This window comes from Coregonus clupeaformis, chromosome 12 (genome assembly GCF_020615455.1).
Source record: "Coregonus clupeaformis isolate EN_2021a chromosome 12, ASM2061545v1, whole genome shotgun sequence".
NCBI classification, from domain to species: Eukaryota; Metazoa; Chordata; class Actinopteri; order Salmoniformes; family Salmonidae; genus Coregonus; species Coregonus clupeaformis.
In genome coordinates this window covers 43,750,897-43,773,347 of record NC_059203.1, presented here as the reverse complement: position 1 = coordinate 43,773,347, position 22,451 = coordinate 43,750,897, and the positions used below count along the sequence as shown (strand labels likewise).

At 46.3% G+C, this 22,451-nt stretch overlaps 1 protein-coding gene across 5 annotated transcripts in view; it reads left to right on the top strand.

The window, feature by feature from the left end:
• itpr1b (inositol 1,4,5-trisphosphate receptor, type 1b) overlaps positions 1-22,451 on the top strand; it is a 169,337-nt gene that overhangs the window by 125,076 nt on the left and 21,810 nt on the right. For 3 of the 5 annotated variants that reach the window (XM_041892498.2, XM_041892497.2, XM_041892502.2), the window contains 10 exons: positions 2,177-2,287; positions 5,852-5,947; positions 6,061-6,198; positions 7,202-7,300; positions 7,942-8,176; positions 11,403-11,525; positions 19,878-20,053; positions 20,478-20,642; positions 20,734-20,923; positions 21,150-21,242. In XM_041892498.2, coding sequence (XP_041748432.2) covers positions 2,177-2,287; positions 5,852-5,947; positions 6,061-6,198; positions 7,202-7,300; positions 7,942-8,176; positions 11,403-11,525; positions 19,878-20,053; positions 20,478-20,642; positions 20,734-20,923; positions 21,150-21,242 — 1,426 coding nt within the window. The remainder of the gene's footprint in view (positions 1-2,176; positions 2,288-5,851; positions 5,948-6,060; positions 6,199-7,201; positions 7,301-7,941; positions 8,177-11,402; positions 11,526-19,877; positions 20,054-20,477; positions 20,643-20,733; positions 20,924-21,149; positions 21,243-22,451) is intronic. The other 2 variants (XM_041892501.2, XM_041892500.2) reach the window with 2 other exon arrangements.

The following is a 22,451-nucleotide window of genomic DNA, read 5'->3' as shown; positions in this document are numbered from 1 at the left end:
TGGGTGACCCGGCCTATAGAGCGCCCGTCCAGCGCGCTAACGTCCATGGGAATGGAGAGGGGCTGAGTGGGGATGCCCAGCTCGGTTGCCAGGGTAGCATCCATAAAGCTCTCATCGGCCCCAGAGTCGATGAGTACACAGAGAGATTTTGACTGGTTCCCCCACAGCAAGATGGCATGAAAGGGGGTGCGAGTAAGGGGAGAGGAAAAGTTATCCGTATGACCCACCAGAGTACTCGCTTTTACCGGTGAGCCTGGTCTTTTCGTGGACAGGTGGTCACAAAATGACCAGTTGTTCCGCAATACAGGCAACTCTTGCTGTTCAGCTGGAGACAGCCTAGTTCTGCCTAGTTGCGTCAGCTCGGGAAGAGGTGAATCGGCAGACTTCGGAGACTCTCGAGGGAACTCGGGTAGCATTGGGTTCTCTCTGCAACTGAGCTATCGGGGACTTCTGGGATTCCTCGGAGGTGAAGTGGAATCCTGGTTGGGGGGGTGCGATTGGAATCGGACTTCCTCTCCTTCCTTCGTTCCCAAAGTCGTCCATCGATCCGAATGGTCAAGGTGATGAGCGAGTTGATATCCGTTGGTAGTTCCCGGGCTGCAAGCTCGTCCTTTACTTCCTCTGATACTCCGTGCAGGAACATGTCGAACAGCGCTTCCGGGTTCCAGGCACACTCAGCTGCCAACGTGCGGAAATACACTGCATTGGCTGCCCGGAGTAACACTCCCTGACAATGGAGCGTCGAAAACCTTCTTTACCTACATTTACATTTACATTTAAGTCATTTAGCAGACGCTCTTATCCAGAGCGACTTACATGAGCAATTAGGGTTAAGTGCCTTGCTCAAGGGCACATCGACAGATTTTTCACCTAGTCGGCTCGGGGATTAGAACCAGCGACCTTTCGGTTACTGGCACAACGCTCTTAACCACTAAGCTACCTGCCGCCCCAAGCTACCTCCTGCATGAACTCCTCCAGACTGAAGCATACGGCCGACTGTTGTTCCCACACTGCCGTAGCCCAGGCGAGAGCCCTCCCGGACATCAACCTGATGAGGTACGCTATCTTAGAGCTGTCCGAGGGGAAGGAGGAGGGCTGCAGCTCGATGATGAGCGAACACTGAGCGAGAAATGCCCGACAGGTTCCCGACTCTCCAGCGAAGTGTTCCGTGGGAGGTAAGCAGGGTTCTCGGGAAACCAGGGTGGCTGGGGAGAGCACGCTGCTAACAGCCGGGTTACTGAGGGGCTGGGAGGTTACAATCATGGTAGGCTGCCTAACAGACAACCCGCGGAATTGCTCCAGCAATGTGTTAAACACTCGGTCAAGGCGTTTGGCCAAGGTCTGGAACCCTTCCATGAGACCATGAAGAAACTCCTCGTTCCTTCCAATGGTGGCTCCTTGGGAGGAGATGACGTTGTGGACCTGGTCCGAGTCTGCTGGCTCAGTCATGGCCAGTTCTTACTATCACGTTTCAGGAGAAGACCCAGATGCAGACAGTGTCGAAGTAACAAACATTTATTACAAAAACAGGGGGCAGGCAAACGACAGGTCAAGGGCAGGCAGAGGTCAGTAATCCAGATCAGAGTCCAAAAGGGACAGAACGGTAGGCAGGCTCAGGGTTAGGGCAGGCAGAATGGTCAAAACTAGAAAACAGGCACTTGAGAAAGACAGGAGCAAGGGGTAAAACGATGGTAGGCTTGACGATACAAAACGAACTGGCAACAGATAAACAGAGAACACAGGTATAAATACACTGGGGATAATGGGGAAGATGGGCCACACCTGGAGGGGGGTAGAGACAATCACAAAGACAGGTGAAACTGATCAGGGTGTGACACATGCAGTATCATGAAACGTTGTAGTCAAATTACCCAGTGATTGCATATAACTGATGGTTCTATTTCAGTAATTGCAGGGTTGGTCTTATTTGGCAGTGCTTTATTTGGCTTTTACATTCTCTTTACAAGCCCAGCTAGGTCCCAGTACACAGCTGCATACTTCTAGAAGGCTTTCCTTGCATGGCTTTTCTTTGCAGGATCATGTTAGACTAAACTAAACCCTTTGTAATATTGTTTTCTGGTAAATCTGCCAATATTTTGACTCAACCATCAACACAATGTCACATCAGTCCCAGAGAGGGATTCAAACGTTTCCTGTATGTATGTTTCTCTGTCAGAACTGCATCGCCACTCATGAATGCAACGGTATCGACATCATCATTGCTCTGATCCTCAACGACATCAACCCCCTGGGCAAGAAGAGGATGGACCTGGTGCTGGAGCTCAAGGTAAGGACACCCTGTCTTGGTTTAGTAGTCATGTTGCACCCTATATCGTTTTCCTTCATTATCCATTTGGCATATTTCTTTGTTCTGTATTTGTATTTGTATTTATTATGGATCCCACTTAGCTGCTGCCAAGGCAGCAGCTACTCTTCCTGGGGTCCAGCAAAATTAAGGCAGTTATACAATTCTAAAAACATTACAATACATTCACAACAGATTTCACAACACATTAAGTGTGAGCCCTCAGGCCCCTACTCTACTACCACAAATCTACAACACAAAATCCATGTGTACGTATGTGTATAGTGCGTATGTTATCGTGTGTGTGTATGCATGTGTCTGTGCCTATGTTTGTGTTGCTTCACAGTCCCCTCTGTTTCCTAAAGTGTATTTTTATCAGTTTTTTAAATTAAATTTTACTGCTTGCTTGAGTTACTTGATGTGGAATAGAGTTTCATGTAGTCATGGCTCTATGTAGTACTGTGCGCCTCCCATAGCCTGTTCTGGACTTGGGGACTGTGAAGAAACCTCTGGTGGCATGTCTTGTGGGGTATGCATGGGTGTCCCAGCTGTGTGCCAGTAGTTCAAACAGACAGCTCGGTTCATTCAACATGTCAATACCTCTCACAAATACAAGTAGTGATGAAGTCAATCTCTCCTCCACTTTGAGCCAGGAGAGATTGACATATTATTAATGTTAGCTCTCTGTGTACATCCAAGGGCCAGCCGTGCTGCTGTCACGCCCTGGCTCTGGGGACTATGTTATGTTGAGCCAGGGTGTGTAAGTCTATGTTTATTTTTCTATGTTGGTCTGAGTGACTCCCAATCAGAGGCAACGAGTGTCAGCTGGGTGTCTCTGATTGGGAGCCATATTTAACTGTCTGTCTTGCACTTTGTGTTTGTGGTTTCTTGTTCATTTCGGTTTGTGTTAAACCGTAGACGTCACGTTATCGTTTATTGTTTTGATCGTGTGATCAGTAAAATAAAAGGATACGTTCACCTTCAACGCTGCGCCTTGGTCCTCTCTCACCGACGAACGTGACAGAAGAAACCACCATAACAGGACCAAGCAGCGTGAAGAAGAGAGAGGATGGACTTGGGAGCAGTGGAGTAGGAGTCTCGACTGGGCCAAGCCAAGAGAAGAGGAGAGAGGTTGGACTTTGGAGCAGTGGGGTGAGAGTCTGGCGAGAATAATGGAGGCCTGGCCCACAGGGAGGAGAGACCCCCAGAAAATTTTTAGGGGGGGGCTCACGACGTCGGGCCAGCAGGAGACCGCGGCAGAGCGGCCCAGCGGATTGGCAGAGGAGGACGCCAGGTTACGGGAGTCACTGGTCACCAGGGGGAAGGAGGTTGTAGAGGCACGGCGAGAGGTACTGGCGTGTGTTGCCAGTCAGGTCCGGCCTGTTCCTGATCCCCACGTAGGGCCAGTGGTGTGTGTTCCCAGTACGGGCCGGCCTGTTCCTGCCACTCCCACCAAGTCTGTGGTGCGTGTCGCCAGCCCAGTCCGGCTCATCCAAGCTCCCCGCACCAAGTCAGTGGTGCGCGTCGTCAGCCCGGTCCGGCTCATTCCTGCTCCCGCACCAAGTCTGTGGTGCGCGTCACCAGCCCTGTCCGGTCCGTTCCTGCTCTCCGCACCAAGTCTGTGGTGCGCGTCGCCAGCCCAGTTCGGCCCATTCCTGCTCCCCACACCAAGTCTGTGGTGCGTTTCGTCAGCCCTGTCCGGCCCGTTCCTGCTCTCCGCACCAAGTCGGTGGTGCGCGTCGCCAGCCCAGTCCGGCCCATCCAAGCTCCCCGCACCAAGTCAGTGGTGCGCGTCGTCAGCCCGGTCCGGCTCATTCCTGCTCCCCGCACCAAGTCAGGGGTGTGCTTCGTCAGCCCAGTCCGGCCTGTCCCTGCTCCACGCACCAAGCCTACGGTGTGCGTCGTCAGCCTGGTAAGGCCCGTTCCTCCTCCACGCACCAAGCCAGGGGTGCGCGTCGTCAGTCCAGCACAACCCGTGCCTGGGTCATGTCCGGAGCCGGATCCGCCGCCGAGGCGGAGTGCCCACCCGGTCCCTCCCCTGTTGTGGTTGTTTGGCGTGGTCGGAGTCCGCACCTTTGGGGGGGGGGTACTGTCACGCCCTGGCTCTGGGGACTATGTTATGTTGAGCCAGGGTGTGTAAGTCTATGTTTATTTTTCTATGTTGGTCTGAGTGACTCCCAATCAGAGGCAACGAGTGTCAGCTGGGTGTCTCTGATTGGGAGCCATATTTAACTGTCTGTCTTGCACTTTGTGTTTGTGGTTTCTTGTTCATTTCGGTTTGTGTTAAACCGTAGACGTCACGTTATCGTTTATTGTTTTGATCGTGTGATCAGTAAAATAAAAGGATATGTTCACCTTCAACGCTGCGCCTTGGTCCTCTCTCACCGACGAACGTGACAGCTGCTCTGTTCTGAGCCAATTGCAATTTTCCTAAGTCCCTCTTTGTGGCACCTGACCACACGACTGAACAGTAGTCCAGGTGCGACAAAACTAGGGCCTGTAAGGACCTGCCTTGTTGATAGTGCTGTTAAAAAGGCAGAGTAGCGCTTTATTATGGAAAGACTTCTCCCCATCTTAGCTACTGTTGTATCAATATGTTTTCACCATGACAGTTTACAATCCAGGGTTACTCCAAGCAGTTTAGTCACCTCAACTTGCTCAATTTCTACATTATTTATTACAAGATATAGTTGAGGTATAGGGTTTAGTGAATGATTTGTCTCGAATACAATGCTTTTCGTTTTTGAAATAGTTAGCACTAACATATTCCTTGCCACCCATTCGGAAACTAACTGCAGCTCTTTGTTAAGTGTTGCAGTCTTTTCAGTCGCTGTAGTAGCTGACGTGTATAGTGTTGAGTCATCTGCATACATAGACACACTGGCTTTACTCAAAGCCAGTGGCATGTTGTTAGTAAAGATTGATAAAAGTAAGGGGCCTAGACAGCTGCCCTGAGGAATTCCTGATTCTACCTGGATTGTGTTGGAGAGGCTTCCATTAAAGAATACCCTCTGTGTTCTGTTAGACAGGTAACTCTTTATCCACAATATAGCAGGGGGTGTAAAGCCATAACACATACGTTTTTCCAGCAGCAGACTATGATCGATAATGTCAAAAGCCGCACTGAATTCTAACAAAACAGCCCCCCAAATATTTTTATCATCAATTTCTCTCAGCCAATCATCAGTAATTTGTGTAAGTGCTGTGCTTGTAGAATGTCCTTCCCTATAAGCGTGCTGAAAGTCTGTTGTCAATTTGTTTACTGTAAAATAGCATTGTATCTGGTCAAACACCATTTTTTCCAAAAGTTTACTAAGGGTTGGTAACAGGCTGATTGGTAGGCTATTTGAGCCAGTAAAGGGGGCATTACTATTCTTAGGTAGCGGAATAACCTTTGCTTCCCTCTGGGCCTGAGGGCACACACTTTCTAGTAGGCTTAAGTCTTCGTTTCAATGCATTTTTTTACCTTCAGTACTCATGACAACCTGAATGTTATCCATACTCCTGATGTTCTGTCTCCCTTGCCCCTCTCTCTTTCTGTTCCAGAATAATGCCTCCAAGCTCCTCTTGGCCATCATGGAGAGTCGCCATGACAGTGAGAACGCAGAGAGGATACTATACAACATGAGGCCCAAAGAACTGGTGAGTGGCATATACAGTGTTGGTTGCCAGATGCACATGCAGCACAGCATGGCACAGAGGACAATGTTAAGGCGAAGTTATCTGACGGTCTGGTTTGTGACGTTCATGTGCAGGTGGAGGTGATAAAGAAGGCCTACATGCAAGGGGAGGTGGAGCCAGAGGAGCCTGCTGAGGAAGATGAAGATGGTGAGGAAGAGCATGCAGCCTCTCCAAGAAACGTGGGCCATAACATCTACATCCTGGCTCATCAGGTACTGCAGATCACTGACTGGCTGCATGCAACTTTACACCCCCATACAGTACCCAAGCTGACAAGGTAAAAAATCTGTCATTCTGCCCCTGAGTAAGGCAGTTAACCCACTGTTCCCCGGGCTCCGATGACGTGGATGTCGATTAAGGCAGCCCGATTCAGAGGGGTTGGGTTAAATGAGGAAGACACATTTCAGTTGAATGCATTCAGTTGTACAACTGACTAGGTATCCCCCTTTCCTTTCCTTTACCCCTGTAACAGCTAAACAACCTATAGGCATATTACATCAGAGCACTACCCTCCTTGCTTCCACCGTAACCCCCCTAAGGCACAATACAGATCAATACAGCTCTATGCACGACTGTGTCTATTCACGTAGTTATGTGGGTGAACAACACCGACAGTTTCAGTTATGTAGGTGAAAATGTTGATCCCAAGTCATGATGCCCTGCAGGCTAGTGGGTGAACACTGAACAGAGTCTGCATCCTGTACTTGGAGCACAAAGCCAAACAGTGGCATGTACTGTCAGACACTCCACTTATCTGCATCGCAGTGCTAGCTGTGCCACTAGAGATCCTGGTTCGAATCCAGGCTCTGTCGTAACCGACCGCGACCGGCCCAGCGTCGTCCAGGGTAGGGGAGGGAAAGGCCGGCAGGGATGTAGCTCAGTTGGTAGAGCATGGCGTTTGCAACGCCAGGGTTGTGGGTTCAATTCCCACGGGGGGCCAGTATGATTTAAAAATATATATATAATAATAATAATAATAAATAATAATGTATGCTCTCAATAACTGTAAGTCGCTCTGGATAAGAGCGTCTGCTAAATGACTAAAATGTAAATGTAATGTCAGTGTCAGTCACCTGTACACACACCTAACACGTTCCATGAAGTTGGTGACTTAGAAAACCCTGATCGTCAATTTTGACCAATGTACAATGAAAATTCACAACTATAATGTGGTACTGACGACATAGGTACATTCATACAATGTTGTTGTTTCAGTTGGCCCGCCACAACAAGGAGCTGCAGGCTATGTTGAAGACCTATGGGGAGGGAGATGAAGCCCTGGAGTTCTATGCCAAGCACACAGCTCAGATTGAGGTCAGTCATTTTACTCATGATTCAGGAGAGTCAGCCATTGTGGCTCTGCCCCTGCCAGTGTCCTCTCCCTGCACTGAAATTGAAGATGCATTTTGTCCACTGTGTTTTTACTATGTGATTTTCTGTTTTATTACCCCTGTGTTCACTATGGTGGATTGCAACATGTATTCTGGCAAAAATATGTTTTGACTTTTGTTACCCTACTCATGTGACAGTCATGTTATTTTTCTTGGCCTAATTTTCATACTGTCAGTATTTTGTTAGCATATGAATATGACTAGCAGCTTTGGTATGTTTGCACGTGTTCCACTGTGTGCTCAGCAAGGGGAAAGAATGCTGTCTGTTGACAATGCACAAAACCTCAAATGAGGAAGAGCTTATCAAATTAGTGTAAGGTGTTGCACAGTGCTTTTATACACACAGCCACTTATACACACTCTCTACTCCTCTTCAAGTGTATAACATTATTATAGCCAGAAAATGTATTAGCCATTTTTCCAAGGGGAAGAATAGGAACCGACATGCCACTATCTAACCATAAAGTTTGGGGCCTACCCAATACAGGGCCTAGAGTTGCCCGTACCCCCCCTGAGAGAGAAGGTCTGTGACAGGCAGCGTTGGCTGCATGTGGTTGTGTCCAGATTGTGCGGCTGGATCGCACCATGGAGCAGATAGTCTTCCCCGTGCCCAACATCTGTGAGTTCCTCACCAACGAGTCCAAGCTGCGGGTGTACTACACCACGGAGCGCGATGAGCAGGGCAGCAAGATCAACGACTTCTTCCTGCGCTCCGAGGACCTCTTCAACGAGATGAACTGGCAGAAGAAGCTGCGAGGTACTCAAGAGCCAACCACTGGTAACGCAAACACGGTTCCCTGTGCGTCCCTCTCCCTACCTCTCTATACTAGGTACCTGCTTTACATGCCCTCAGCCCTCCCTGACCCCTCCGGGTCCCTCAGGAGACACCCCAGGCTGGGTCGGGTTCTCCCTGCCTGGGCCAGAGACCCACCCTGAACCCTGGAGGGAAGGGAGGGAGGGGAGAGGGCATGTAAAGGTTGTACATTAAGTTAGAGCAGCTAACATAAAGTGGATAAAGGCTAAGATATTTACAGTGTAAGGTTGGAGTGAAATGTTTACATGACAGAGGGGGAATTGTTGAGAATGTGGGTGTGACTTACTGCCAGGTCTCATAAAGAATTGTGAAATTCTTGATTGACACATGTTCACGCCCCACACATACCACTGTTTTCACAAGCAGCTACAGTACTGTACATTTGTTTATGTTCCCACACATAATCACATGGGATATATTTGGATTGTTTACTACACTGAGTACATGCCATGGCCCTGTCTCGGAGGGAGAGAATAGATAGCTAGACAAGAGGCTGAGCTGCTCTGAGAATAGGGTGTAATGGGATTGGAGGTCAGTCTGGGTGGGTCTCTTCCATGGAGAGTCAGTCCAGGATCCAGCAGACCATCAGTACAGCAGCAGTCAATACTCCCTTCAGACACAACTGCTAGCCCCAGGCCCACAAGGGTTGAGGCAGCACAGACTGAGAGCGATCAGGAAGTCCCCTGGCATGAGCCATCTATAGGACTGCTGGAGAGTGTGGTGGAGGACAGGACCAGATTAGGCCTACTTGATGAATGGGATCCAGATGCCATGAGAGGGACTGGGGGATAGAGTGATTCAATAGAGTGAGAAGAAAGGATTTTTTGTGGAGGTAGAGGGTTAGACATTTAGAGAATAAGATTAGCGTTATCAGAATCTGTTTGCAGACAGTATAACACCCTAAGCCTCAAGGGAGGTTAAAAAAAGGGGAAAAAAAGTCCTACAGTAACTCTTGGTGTGATTGTTGATGCCCTCATCCCAAGTCCACCCGCCAAACATCCCCCATGTTACACATTCAGTAGGGCGTCTCCCTACTGATGCCTAGTTCCTGATTCCTCCATCCCCCCTCTCAGGCTGTGATCGCTGTATGACTGCACTCTTTGTTTCCTCAATGGGAGCGTGTTTCTGCCTGTCTGTCCCTCTGTGAGCCCTGTACTGTAGGAAGGGTCTGCACTCTGACACACGTGACACACGCCTCTGTCTTATCTGAATGAAACAGCAGCACAGGGACTGAGAGGCCATGTTGTTCCGTTAGTGCTAATCTCAAGTCATGAGTGCGGTGGCTTCTGTTTATAAAAGGCCCCACCCTCAGTTCCTCTTTTCAAATGAAAAAGCTGCCTCCAAAATAGCAGCGGCCACGCAACCGACCGACTCTCTGAGCAAAGACCATGTGGGCAGAAGGCGAGGCGAGCGTGGCTTATGTTGGCCGGGGAAGTGGTTGGCGGTCATGAGTGTCCAAGTTGGATGTTCAAATCCTTGGGTCAAGGGCTGGACAGTACTGAACACACTCCAAAATCAGCCCGTAGTATTTATGTACACCAAAAAAGCATGCTAATTGGCTTTGCACCCTTTCGATGTTTAGGTGAAGTTTTTGCTTTGCTGTTTAGTGTGTATTTGACCCTTGCAAATTGCCTATCTGACCCTACCCTTACGCTGTTTGAAAATAAACAGATTGTGAACCTTAGCCTGGACGTAATTCTAGTTTAATGTAGAACTAACCCTCAGTTTGAAAAACTGCTCTGGTGTGAAAATGTATTAGCTTATGTAACCATTGTATGTAGTTCTATGTACTATCATCATCACACTTTGATTATTTGAATCAACTGTCTAGTGCAAAAACCAAAATGTGCACCCCTATTGGGTTGAATGCTTCAGCTGACACAAACAACGCAAACACTTCAGTCATTTCCTGGAACAGTTGCAGGATAGTGAAGACCTGTGCCACTGGGGTGTATTATTTGCTGCGAGAAAAACTGATAAGTGAATCGCCCAATCACCCATGATGTTTTGGTACCAGCTAACAGTAACCTTCATACAACTGTAACCAAATACAAAATTGCCACCCCTTCCCCCCTTTAAAAAATGTAATACTAGACATAATTCTAACCCCTAGTGGTATATGTCTTATATTTGAGATTTAGCTCTAGATGCAATTGTGATTGTTAAAAATGTCTAAGGCACTGCATCGCAGTGCTAGAGGCATCACTACAGACCCGGGTTCGATCCCGGGCTGTATCACAACCGTCCGTGATCGGGAGTCCCATAGGACGGCGCACATTTGGCCCAGCATCGTGAGGGTTTGGCTGGGGGGGGGGGGCATTACTTCGCTCATCGCGCTCTACCGACTCCTTGTGGCGGGCCGGGCGCCTGCAGGCTGACCTTGGCCGTTAGTTGAACAGTGTTTCCTCCGACACATTGGTGCGGCTGGCTTCCGGGTGAAGCGGGTGGGTGTTAAGAAGCGCGGTTTGGCGGGTCATGTTTCGGAGGACGCATGACTCGACCTTCGCCTCCCGAGCCCGTTGGGGAGTTGCAGCGATGAGACAAGATCAGAATTAGGGAGAAAAAAAAGGGATACTTTGGGATTTCCCCCAGAGTCAGGTAAACTTGTAGATATCATTTGTATGTCTCTGTGTCCAGTATGAAGGGAAGTTGGAGGTAGTTTCGTGAGCAAATGGTAACTAGTGTTTGCGCAATGACGACTGGAAGTCTATGGGTATCTACTAGCAGATACCATAGACTTCCAGTCATTGTACTAACATTAGTTAGCAGTTGTGCTAGCGCTAGTTAGCAACTTCCTTCAAACTGCACGCAGAGACATAAAAATGTTATCCACGAGTTCATCTGACTCCGGAAGTATCCCTTTAAGAACCTCTGCATTGTGCAAAATAATAATAATAATAATAATAATAATAATAATAATAATTTATTACATTTGTAAAGTGCTTTTCATTATTCAGAATAATCTCAAAGTGCGTAAGTGGACAATCCTCCAATGAATGCTTTGTCAAATGTGTTTACATGTGCCATAGATACTGTATGTGCATCTCCTGTGATGTGTTCTGTGAATCTTGTATAAGTTTGGCGAGTGCAGCGGTATTGTGATGGTGGTGTAGTTGTAGTAGTGAATGCACTGCGTTGTTTTCTGGTGTAGAGGTGGTCCTATTGACTATGTATTGACCGTGTGTGTTGGCCCTCTTCGTCCCCTCTCCAGCCCAGCCCATTCTGTACTGGTGCTCCCGCAACATGTCCTTCTGGAGCAGCATCTCCTTCAACCTGGCCGTGCTCATGAACCTGCTGGTGGCCTTCTTCTACCCTCTGGAAGGAATCCGCGGAGGTCAGTGAGTTCTCTCCTCCTCCTTCTCCCCTACCTCCTCAATCGCTCTCTCGCTCAGCTAAATAATATGCAGGGTATCTGTGCCAAACGATGGCTGATCTCTGTATGTGTAGCTAGAGGTTCTCTGTTTAATTCTACAAGTGTGACTGTTACCAAACTGGATATTGGAGCGAATGTCAAGCACATACCATTAAAGCAGGGGAACTGCATTACAACGCACATTACACACAAACACTGTTTGGGAAGGTGAATGGAGCGTGAACTGGGTCACCACTGTTTTCAAACTGTTCTCTGAAAATATTGTGATTTCACTTTGCCAAACGGTACATTTCAACAGTAATTTATGCTTATTTAGTCACGCTCAGGATGACTTAGCTTACAGTTTGAAACAAGCATGTTTATAAAGCTCTATTATGAGTGAATCAAGGTTATGTGACTACCTACTCCACACAATGTCTTTGAGATAATTATTTGGATATTAAAAACAATTCCTTTCATACATTTATGAAGGTAACCTTTACCTCTGATCTGTGATACAAGGCTGGATTCCTGTCTCATGCCTGTGGTTTTGGTGTAGCATCACACCATTCTAACTTATGTAAACCTCGATCACTGGCATCACTTATTAATGTCAGGTCCTCTGAATCAGGCCCTGACCTGATTATTGATATGGGGTTTGAGCTAAACATACACACACACACATTAACTTAATTAACCTGTTACCAGACTCCTGTCTTCACTCTGATGCTGACGAGTCTGCAGTCAGGATCCATTGCCATGTCTCTGTCTCTCAAGTTTCACATTTTATTGTCACATGCACAGAATACAGCAGGTGTAAAACAGTACAGTGAAATGCTTAACTTGTGAGCTCTTTCCCAATAATGTGCAATAAAGGTAGTAATATACACTACCATTCAAAAGTTTGGGGTCACTTAGAAAGGTCCTTTTTCGAAAGAAAAGCAATTGTTTTGTCCATTAAAATAACATCAAATTGATCAGAAATACATTGTAGACATTGTTAATGTTGTAAATGGCAGATTTTTAATGGAATATCTACATAGGCGTACACAGGTCCATTATCAGCAACCATCAGTCCTGTGTTCCAATGGCATGTTGTGTTTGCTAATCCAAATTGATCATTTTAAAAGGCTAATTGATCATTAGAAAACCCTTTTGCAATTATGTTAGCACAGCTGAAAACTGTTGTGCTGATTAAAGAAGCAATAAAACTGGCCTTCTTGAGACTAGTTGAGTGTCTGGAGCATCAGCAATTGTGGGTTCGATTACAGGCTCAAAATGGCCAGAAACAAATTACTTTCTTCTGAAACTCGTCAGTCTATTCTTGTTCTGAGAAATGAAGGCTATTCCATACAAGAAATTGCCAAGAAACTGAAGATCTCGTACAACGTTGTGTACTACTCCCTTCACAGAACAGCGCAAACTGGCTCTAACCAGAATAGAAAGAGGAGTGGGAGGCCCCGGTGCACAACTGAGCAAGAGGACAAATACATTAGAGTGTCTAGTTTGAGAAACAGATGCCTCACAGGTCATCAACTGGCAGCTTCATTAAATAGTACCCGCAAAACACCAGTCTCAACGTCAACAGTGACGAGGCGACTCCTGGATGCTGACCTTCTTGGCAGAGTTGCAAAGAAAAAGCCATATTTCAGACTGCCAAACTTAATATTTTCTTTTTATTGGCCAGTCTGAGATATGGCTTTTTCTTTGCAACTCTGCCTAGAAGGTCAGCATCCCGGTGTCGCCTCGTCACTGTTGACGTTGAGACTGGTGTTTTGCGGGTACTATTTAATGAAGCTGCCAGTTGAGGACCTGTGAGGCGCCTTTTCCCCAAACCTTTGAACGGTAGTGTAGATAAGAAATAAAACATATGAAATGTAACAGAAGAAAAAAAGAAAAACACGAGAATGCAGTTACAGTGGGGGAAAAAAGTATTTAGTCAGCCACCAATTGTGCAAGTTCTCCCACTTAAAAAGATGAGAGAGGCCTGTAATTTTCATCATAGGTACACGTCAACTATGACAGACAAAATGAGAAAAAAAATCCAGAAAATCACATTGTAGGATTTTTTATGAATTTATTTGCAGATTATGGTGGAAAATAAGTATTTGGTCAATAACAAAAGTTTCTCAATACTTTGTTATATACCCTTTGTTGGCAATGACACAGGTCAAACGTTTTCTGTAAGTCTTCACAAGGTTTTCACACACTGTTGGCCCATTTCTCCATGCAGATCTCCTCTAGAGCAGTGATGTTTTGGGGCTGTTGGTGGGCAACACAGACTTTCAACTCCCTCCAAAGATTTTCTATGGGGTTGAGATCTGGAGACTGGCTAGGCCACTCCAGGATGCTTCTTACGAAGCCACTCCTTCGTTGCCCGGGCGGTGTGTTTGGGATCATTGTCATGCTGAAAGACCCAGCCACGTTTCATCTTCAATGCCCTTGCTGATGGAAGGAGGTTTTCACTCAAAATCTCACGATACATGGCCCCATTCATTCTTTCCTTTACACGGATCAGTCGTCCTGGTCCCTTTGCAGAATAACAGCCCCAAAGCATGATGTTTCCACCCCCATGCTTCACAGTAGGTGTGGTGTTCTTTGGATGCAACTCAGCATTCTTTGTCCTCCAAACACGACGAGTTGAGTTTTTACCAAAAAGTTCTATTTTGGTTTCATCTGACCATATGACATTCTCCCAATCCTCTTCTGGATCATCCAAATGCACTCTAGCAAACTTCAGACGGGCCTGGACATGTACTGGCTTAAGCAGGGGGACACATCTGGCACTGCAGGATTTGAGTCCCTGGCGGCGTAGTGTGTTACTGATGGTAGGCTTTGTTACTTTGGTCCCAGCTCTCTGCAGGTCATTCACTAGGTCCCCCCGTGTGGTTCTGGAATTTTTGCTCACCGTTCTTGTGATCATTTTGACCCCACGGGGTGAGATCTTGCGTGGAGCCCCAGATCGAGGGAGATTATCAGTGGTCTTGTATGTCTTCCATTTCCTAATAATTGCTCCCACAGTAGATTTCTTCAAACCAAGCTGCTTACCTATTGCAGATTCAGTCTTCCCAGCCTGGTGCAGGTCTACAATTTTGTTTCTGGTGTCCTTTGACAGGTCTTTGGTCTTGGCCATAGTGTAGTGTGGAGTGTGACTGTTTGAGGTTGTGGACAGGTGTCTTTTATATTGATAACAAGTTCAAACATGTGCCATTAATACAGGTAACGAGTGGAGGACAGAGGAGCCTCTTAAAGAAGAAGTTACAGGTATGTGAGAGCCAGAAATATTGCTTGTTTGTAGGTGACCAAATACTTATTTTCCACCATAATTTGCAAATAAATTCATTAAAAATCCTACAATGTGATTTTCTGGATTTTTTTCCTCAATTTGTCTGTCATAGTTGACGTGTACCTATGATGCAAATTTCAGGCCTCTCTCATCTTTTTAAGTGGGAGAACTTGCACAATTGGTGGCTGACTAAATATTTTTTTCCCCCACTGTATATACAGGTCTTATGTACAGGTCTTATATACAGGTCTTATATTAAGGTCAGTGCAGTGCCAGGATCGTTTTTACAATATGCAGGGGTACTGGAGGGATTGAGGAAGGAATGTACATGTAAACGGGTTAAAGTGGCAGGTAGCAGGATAAACACTAATGGTAATAATAATTGTATTATAATATTATAAAATTGGTAATTCGTGCTGTGTTTGTTTACTGTGTGTGCCTCCATGTGGTCTGGTCACCCTGAGCCTGGCAGGAAATATTACGCCCTGAACGCAGGGGGGGGCTACCCTGCTATTTGGGCTACCCTGAAAAGTGACACCTACCCGATAAGGCCTGGGGTGTGTCCCTGTCAGCTCTTACAGAATTCCCAACACTCCCTCTCTTCAAATAACTACTGTTTGATAAGCAGCAACAAAGCAGAAGAAATTTGAATGTGCTTGAAAATCAATGTATCTGTGGAAATAAAGATAAAGAAAACAATGAATACACAATATAAGTAGCTCATTGAGGAAGATCTCAATTGCATCCTCTCTGTTTCTCCTTCTCAAAACCCATTGGATGAGAAAGCCAGAGGTCCCTCCCCTCTAACCTTCTCCTCCAATATGTTTTGAGAAGGAGACGAGGAGAGAGGATGCGAGAAGTGCATTTCACTGTGCCCCAGACCGTGACATTTGACCTTTCCTTAGGAACATAGCCACTCATCAGGCTTAGGTGTTGAACATTGGTCTTGTGCAAACTCACAAGGCATAAAGGAGCTGCTCTAGTGGTTGGCCCGGGCGGAGCTTAGAATTCAAGCTTTTAAATCCTATATTTTACCTTCACTGTATGCCAGTGTGCAGGGGGAAACTGCTGCCCCTGTGCAATGTCAAGTATTGAATAAATTGTTGTTATTTTAGAGACATGTTCACTTAACTGCCTTTTCTCTCCAGCTCTCTCTCTCTCTCTCTCTCTCTCTCTCTCTCTCTCTCTCTCTCTCTCTCTCTCTCTCTCTCTCTCTCTCTCTCTCTCTCTCTCTCTCTCTCTCTCTCTCTCTCTCTCTCTCTCTCTCTCTCTCTCTCTCTCTCTCTCTCTCTCTCTCTCTCTCTCTCTCTCTCTCTCTCTCTCTGTGTCTCCCTCGCCATGCCTGACCGCAGTGTTAGTCTGTGGTGATGTGTAAAGCAAAGCCCCAGTCATTAAGGCCTTTATTGTTCCAGGGCAGAGTTGCAGAGAGAAGACCCACATTGTGACTCGCATAAACTTTACATTGTTCTGTCTGACTGGGGTCAAGCGGCGCAGTCCCTTTTGTTTTCAACTTCCTCAGAGAGAGAGAGAGAACCGAAAACACTTTTAGCTTAGAGCTAGAATACATTCATGTGGATTCCAGTGTCTTCAGAGAGATTAGCATCAGACTGTAGGGTTCAGCTCAGGACATGGGCAATGGGGGAAATTATGTCGGCTTATTGATGTAGCCAGCCATCATGTGCATAAAAGCTTGGCTTGCGAATCATTATTGCTCAGTAGTAAATCTTAAATGCACATACAATTAATTGGTCCATAATAATGTCTGTCCGGATGTATGCCAGCTCTGATGCTGCTCGTTGTTAATGTTCAATCCAGCTGCTTGTAAAAGGGAAGTGAACTTCATTGGCCTGGTAGACTTTTACGACTTTAAACAAAGCTTTTATTGAAAGACATTTTTGAGAGCATGAGAAATACATGCAAAGACTTGGGCATTCAGTATGCAGGTGTAGAGTTAGGTAAACAAGTAGGAATAATAAGAATAGCTAGGAGTGAGAAATGACTCACCTGTAAGACAGTGTGTATCTCTGAGAGGTGGCTTCTCTAAAGGTCCTGTACTTTACAGTATTGAGCCTTGCCCAGAGCTCAGCTGATGCACTCTCCTATAAAACAAGTCATAAAAAGCCTAGCAGTCATTCCATAGTGTGCTGCTCGTCCCAGTCTGCTCTAGACTTCCCAGGGAAGTGTTTGTCTAGAGAGGACCTGGTTGAGCTCTATGTTTTGTGGCTCCCCACTCTTCCGGAGGTGGGTCAGTGTGGCATGGCTGGCATAGCAGTTGCCTGTCAGGAGGGAGGGTATTTTGGCCTAATTTAGCCATGTTAACATATTAAACTCCTCTCTTGTCCACTCTGAGAATTTGCTTTGAAGTCTGTTCCCACAGACCTACCTGTTTGGCCTTTCAACCCAGGAAGACATGGTATCTGTTGATATCAGACACTGGGTGTAGAGGAGGAGTTGAGCAATGGCTGCATCCTGCTCTCATCCTGCTGTGCTGTGGTAGTGGAATCTTTTGGACTTTTTGGAGAGAAAGGAATGGGGTTTGGAGAGGAGTCCTGTGACGTCCATTCCTACCTCCGTGGCGGCTTGGCTGTGGAGTCCAGCTCCCTGGTGTGCTGTCAGCCGGCGGACCTGGGATCCCTCCCAGACCATCCCTCATGAATTTCTCAGGAGCCAGGGGTATTTTTAGCGGCCCCAGTTATGTAACGAGCACCTGTCATGTGATCTCTGCACGGAGAGGAGAAGAGAGGGGGCAGACAGGGAGGGAGTGGGAGGAAGCTCTAAACTCGCCTCTGGCTGGGGCCTGGAAGTGAATCCGGCAAAGACGACTGACCTCGTTTTCAGCTGAACACACACACACACGCACACATGTACGTACGCACGCACACACACACACACACACACACACACATACAAACAGTTCACCGTCTGACTTTGTCCTTGTGTTGCACAGAACAGAGCTGGGACTAAGCCACTAAGTTAGTGCCAGGTAAGCTCATTATAAAGCTTCACTGAGCCACAACATTCTGATGTCACACTTTCTACAGTGGGGAAAAAAAGTATTTAGTCAGCCACCAATTGTGCATGTTCTCCCACTTAAAAAGATGAGAGAGGCCTGTAATTTTCATCATAGGTACACGTCAACTATGACAGACAAAATGAGAAAAAGAATTCCAGAAAATCACATTGTAGGATTTTTAATGAATTTATTTGCAAATTATAGTGGAAAATAAGTATTTGGTCAAGAACAAAAGTTTCTCAATACTTTGTTATATACCCTTTGTTGGCAATGACACAGGTCAAACGTTTTCTGTAAGTCTTCACAAGGTTTTCACACACTGTTGCTGGTATTTTGGCCCATTCCTCCATGCAGATCTCCTCTAGAGCAGTGATGTTTTGGGGCTGTCGCTGGGCAACACAGACTTTCAACTCCCTCCAAAGATTTTCTATGGGGTTGAGATCTGGAGACTGGCTAGGCCACTCCAGGACCTTGAAATGCTTCTTACGAAGCCACTCCTTCGTTGCCCGGGCGGTGTGTTTGGGATCATTGTCATGCTGAAAGACCCAGCCATGTTTCATCTTCAATGCCCTTGCTGATGGAAGGAGGTTTTCACTCAAAATCTCACGATACATGGCCCCATTCATTCTTTCCTTTACACGGATCAGTCGTCCTGGTCCCTTTGCAGAAAAACAGCCCCAAAGCATGCTTCACAGTAGGTATGGTGATCTTTGGATGCAACTCAGCATTCTTTGTCCTCCAAACACGACGAGTTGAGTTTTTACCAAAAAGTTCTATTTTGGTTTCATCTGACCATATGACATTCTCCCAATCCTCTTCTGGATCATCCAAATGCACTCTAGCAAACTCCAGACGGGCCTGGACATGTACTGGCTTAAGCAGGGGGACACGTCTGGCACTGCAGGATTTGAGTCCCTGGCGGCGTAGTGTGTTACTGATGGTAGGCTTTGTTACTTTGGTCCCAGCTCTCTGCAGGTCATTCACTAGGTCCCCCTGTGTGGTTCTGGGATTTTTGCTCACCGTTCTTGTGATCATTTTGACCCATGGGGTGAGATCTTGCGTGGAGCCCCAGATCGAGGGAGATTATCAGTGGTCTTGTATGTCTTCCATTTCCTAATAATTGCTCCCACAGTTGATTTCTTCAAACCAAGCTGCTTACCTATTGCAGATTCAGTCTTCCCAGCCTGGTGCAGGTCTACAATTTTGTTTCTGGTGTCCTTTGACAGCTCTTTGGTCTTGGCCATAGTGGAGTTTGGAGTGTGACTGTTTGAGGTTGTGGACAGGTGTCTTTTATACTGATAACAAGTTCAAACAGGTGCCATTAATACAGGTAATGAGTGGAGGACAGAGGAGCCTCTTAAAGAAGAAGTTACAGGTCTCTGAGAGCCAGAAATCTTGCTTGTTTGTAGGTGACCAAATACTTATTTTCCACCATAATTTGCAAATAAATTCATTAAAAATCCTACAATGTGATTTTCTGGAGAAAAAAAATCTCAATTTGTCTGTCATAGTTGACGTGTACCTATGATGAAAATTACAGGCCTCTCTCATCTTTTTAAGTGGGAGAACTTGCACAATTGGTGGCTGACTAAATACTTTTTTTCCCCACTGTATATTATGTAACATTTAGTACTGTAACGTTTTAGAGCTCTGCCTCATCTCCCTGGGGAGAAGAATGTGCCTGAGCATGTCCAACAGGTGAAATTACTGCAGAAGGATATCCCGCACTGGAGGCCAAGAACATATTATTGTTTGCCTGTTAATAGCACCCAATGCTTTGCCATCTATCATTACAGCAGTTGGATGAGCCAGTGCTTGTAATGTTGGCTGCTTTTCTCTTTTGATTCAACATTCAATGTAAACAAATCTTTAACTGGATCTACTTTTAAAAGTGATGTAATCTACAGTAAGCCTATGTGTTACTGTAGGAATATTCCAAGTAGGCATCTTACATGGACAACACTATCCATGTCCCATCCCTCCCACCTTTTAACCCTACTTCTTGCCTCTATCCTCTCCCCCTTCCTCTCTCCAGGTACCCTGGATGGTCACCTGTCAGCCCTGCTGTGGATCGCCATGCTGGTGTCCCTGGCCATCGTCATCATCCTGCCCCAGCCCCACGGCGTCCGGGTCCTCATCGCCTCCACCATCCTCCGCCTCATCTTCTCTGTGGGCCTGGAGCCAACCCTCTTCCTCCTAGGGGCCTTCAACGTAAGTGTGTCTGCAAGTGTGTGTGACTGGGTGGGTTTCTGGTCACTGGGTCCTGTTGGATGCTTCCGGTTTCTGCCGACCTCGCTCAGAAGTTTCTTTAATGCGTGTGAGTGTGTGCCTCTGTGACTGGGTGGGTTTCTGGTCGCTGGGTCCTTGCTTTTATGCCTGCTACGTTAGGTTACAGTAGTCCCTGTGCCCTCAAACTGATGTCAACTTTACTGGGTGCAAATCTACCTCTTGTTGACCTCTATCTATGCCAGTCTCTCTGTAAGTTTGTTGTGTTGCCTGGTTGTGTCTGCTATGTCTGGTTGTTTCTGAATATCTCTACTTTGCTTTTGCAGATACCAGTATTTACCTTTTAAATTAACCTGGCAAAGTTGCTGCTCTTTGACTCAATCCCTCCATGTTTTCCACTGTTCCTCAGGTGGGCAATAAGATGATCTTCTTGATGAGTTTTGTGGGGAACAGAGGGACGTTCACGCGGGGCTACAAGGCCATGATCATGGATGTAGAGTTCCTCTACCACCTCCTCTACCTGATCATCTGTAGTCTGGGCGTCTTCGTCCATGTCTTCTTCTACAGTCTGCTGGTAAGAACTGGACTCACTCACTCACTCACTCAATCACTCACCCCCCCCCCGCCTCCCACTAAGGTGTGTTTTTCTCTTGTCTCTCCTGCAGCTCTTTGACCTGGTGTACAGGGAGGAGACGCTGCTGAATGTGATCAAGAGTGTAACCCGTAATGGCCGCTCCATCCTGCTGACAGCCGTGCTGGCTCTCATCCTGGTCTACCTCTTCTCCATCGTGGGCTACATCTTCTTCCAGGATGACTTTCTCCTTAACATTGACAGGATACCTAATAAAACACTTGGTAAGGTCAAAGAGCAGGCGCTCCCTATGTCACTTAAAATTCCCAAACAGAATGGCTTCCTCTGTCTATCCTCCCCACGCTGATTGTCACATTTAAAACTTGCACCAGATTTCCTGCTGTGAATTAAGTCTGTAAAGCCTAATATGGTCCCTCGTTTGCAATAGACAATATTGAGACAAAAAAGGCACAAGAGTTTCTCCTGACCCTTTGTTTTCCTGTTTGGCAGAGAGTGGGGCCAGTATGGTGGGAGAGTTCCTGTCAGCAGGAGTGTGTCGGAAGGACAGCGGGGAGAACTGCTCCACGGAAGCTGTTGTGGATGGTATGTGCTCAAGAGAAAATGAAATGTGTGTGCGTGGGCTTCTATGTCCTCCTCCAGAGGAGACGCTTCCCAGAGTTACACTGAGACGTAAATGTGTGCGGCCGGGCAGTCATGGGATTAGGCCTGCTTAGGGAAGGGCATGAGTACTCGAACGGACATCAAAACTCGATCTTTAACCAGATATCTTTTTTTTTCCATAACATGTCTTATTTATTTAATAACTCTTGTCAAAATTAAACGTGGTATATTGAGATAGAGCGGGGTTAACTAACACATTACGACTTCTTTAATTAAGATTTTTTAATATTTAAGATTGAAAAATATAAATGGCAAATATTTGATGGCAAGTGCTTCTGATTGGCTGTGTGAGGGCTGTTTAAGGCTCATAGCGAGAAGTGGGCACTATCAGCATGGCCGCCAAATGCAGCGAGGTTTGGAAGTATTTTGATCAAACTGATGAAACCGGACCCATGTGCAATGCAAACTATGCAATATCAATCTCTCATATCACAGCACAACTAGCTCCATGAGAAATCATATGCTTATTAAGCACAAAGAAACGTTCAAAGAAGGGGGCCAAGCAGCAGCAATCTCACATCACTTCTTTTGCCACTGCAAAGTGCCGCTGTGATCCCTTACTTAACCTACCTTTTACATAGTCCTTTTGATTCCAAACATAAGGCTTCTACAAGCAAGCGCCACAGCTGAGGTTACTGCCTTTTTGAAGATTGTGTTCCACGATATAATATAACCAGTTGATATTACGGTTTCAATAAATGTATCTTAAATGGCACTTGTTTTTTTTATTGACTCAATATATATGTGACCGACCGGCTCGATTCGTTGATAGGTAGCAACATTTGAAATTGTGTTTTTTACATTGGATAAAAATAGAGACTCAGAGCTAGAAAATGGTATATCATACACTACAGTTGAGGAACAATGGGAAAGTAATTCTGCTTTGAAAGTTGATAAACTTGTAACGTCACTTTTTAGAAAATGGCCCTTGTTTGTTTTGGTACCTACTGGAGAGCTCTTCTTTGTCTACACCCATTCAGCATCGTTCACACCCTTTTAAGCTTTAGCCCCCACCCATCTCTTTAAGTATTCACATGTGAGGCTATGTACTAAACAACCACAGATTTCAAGACTAAAGGCTGGTTTATACTACGGGTGTGTTCGTACATTTTATATGGAGTGCTAGAGTGT